The 1,474-nt window shown below is 34.9% G+C and overlaps 1 protein-coding gene across 1 annotated transcript; it reads left to right on the top strand.

Annotated features, from left to right (window-relative positions):
• The first annotated feature begins 166 nt into the window (after positions 1-166).
• On the top strand, positions 167-1,234 carry LOC107059414 (ATP-dependent DNA helicase PIF1-like). Its single transcript, XM_015305927.1, has one exon. It carries the CDS (start codon positions 167-169, stop codon positions 1,232-1,234), a length of 1,068 nt encoding a protein of 355 aa, XP_015161413.1.
• The last annotated feature ends 240 nt before the right edge of the window (positions 1,235-1,474 follow it).

The following is a 1,474-nucleotide window of genomic DNA, read 5'->3' as shown; positions in this document are numbered from 1 at the left end:
AAGTTCAGGTGTCGCAGCTTCGATCCTCCCAGGAGGACGAACTGCTCACTCTCGCTTTAAGTTTCCCATTGAAATAGATCAAAATTTTTGTTGTAACATCAGTAAACAAAGCTCACTAGCAGCTTTAATACGTGATGCCAAATTAATCGTATGGGATGAAGTATCTATGGCCAAAAAAGGACTGCTAGAAGCTTTTGATATTCTCTTGAGAGATTTAATGGACACAAATATCTTATTTGGTGGAAAAGTCGTTGTCTTTGGTGGTGATTTTAGACAAACTCTTCCTGTTGTTCGCAGTGGAAAAAAGGATGATTTCATTCGAGAGAGTTTACTGTTTTCTGAAATTTGGAATCAGCTTGAAAAATTGCGATTATCTGACAATATGCGAGCAAAAACAGACCCCACATTTTGTGAGTACTTGCTAAGAATTGGGAATGGAAAAGAAAAAGTACATGATAATGATAAAATTCAAATACCCCATTGCTTTATTATACCTTTTATTTCTGAAAATGAATCATTAGATGTCCTATTTAGACTAACTTATCCGGATCTACATACATGTACTTCTAATGTATCTTCTATGACCTCTCGTGTAATTTTGACGACAAAAAATGACTTCGTTGATCAAATGAATGATTTGCTTATAACTCAATTTCCTGGTGATCCTAAAACATATGTTTCATTTGATGAGACTATTGAACCGAATGATCAAAGTCAATATGAAGATTTTCTACACACCCTACATCCAGCTGGTTTGCCTCCCCACAAATTGACATTAAAAAAATATTGCCCTGTCATGTTACTAAGAAATCTAAATCCTTGTGAGGGCTTATGCAATGGTACTAGACTTATATGTAATGATCTTCAAAAACATGTTATCAGTGCAACAATTGCAACTGGAGATTTCAAAAACAAGCATGTATTTATTCCAAGAATACCATTATTATCATCTGCAGATGAAAAATTGCCTGTTCCTTTTAAAAGAACACAATATCCTTTACGCTTATGTTTTGCTATGACAATAAATAAAGCTCAAGGTCAAACATTGGACTTTGTTGGAATTTATTTACGAGAACCTGTTTTCTCACATGGACAACTGTATGTGGCTTTATCAAGAGCAAGAAGTTCCAATTGTATAAAAATATTAATTCGCCCACCAACACCAGATGATGACGATGATCATTCAACATACAACATAGTCTACAACGAAATCATTCAAAAAGCATTCACATGAAACCATCCTTGGATGCCCCTAAATCCTTTTGACTGTGCCTCTTCCATCAGAAAAGCCTGCCCTCAGATTTGACAAAGTCCTATAGATCAGTCCACCATTATGATACAGGTATTTTACTTTTATTTGTATAAATTATAGTCATATTTTTTCCCTGCACATAATTTACACTACAAAGTAAACGTTTAACCTTCAGTTTATTCCTGCTTCCATCGCCGTCTACCAAAACGACCGGAAATGTTT

The sequence above is a fragment of the Solanum tuberosum genome, unplaced genomic scaffold (genome assembly GCF_000226075.1).
Source record: "Solanum tuberosum cultivar DM 1-3 516 R44 unplaced genomic scaffold, SolTub_3.0 contig00779, whole genome shotgun sequence".
Taxonomy (NCBI): domain Eukaryota; kingdom Viridiplantae; phylum Streptophyta; class Magnoliopsida; order Solanales; family Solanaceae; genus Solanum; species Solanum tuberosum.
This window is presented reverse-complemented; position numbering and strand designations above follow the sequence as displayed.

Excerpts from the sequence above, each read along its gene's own strand:
- LOC107059414 (XM_015305927.1), top strand. The coding sequence starts at position 167 with ATGGCCAAAAAAGGACTGCTAGAAGCTTTTGATATTCTCTTGAGAGAT.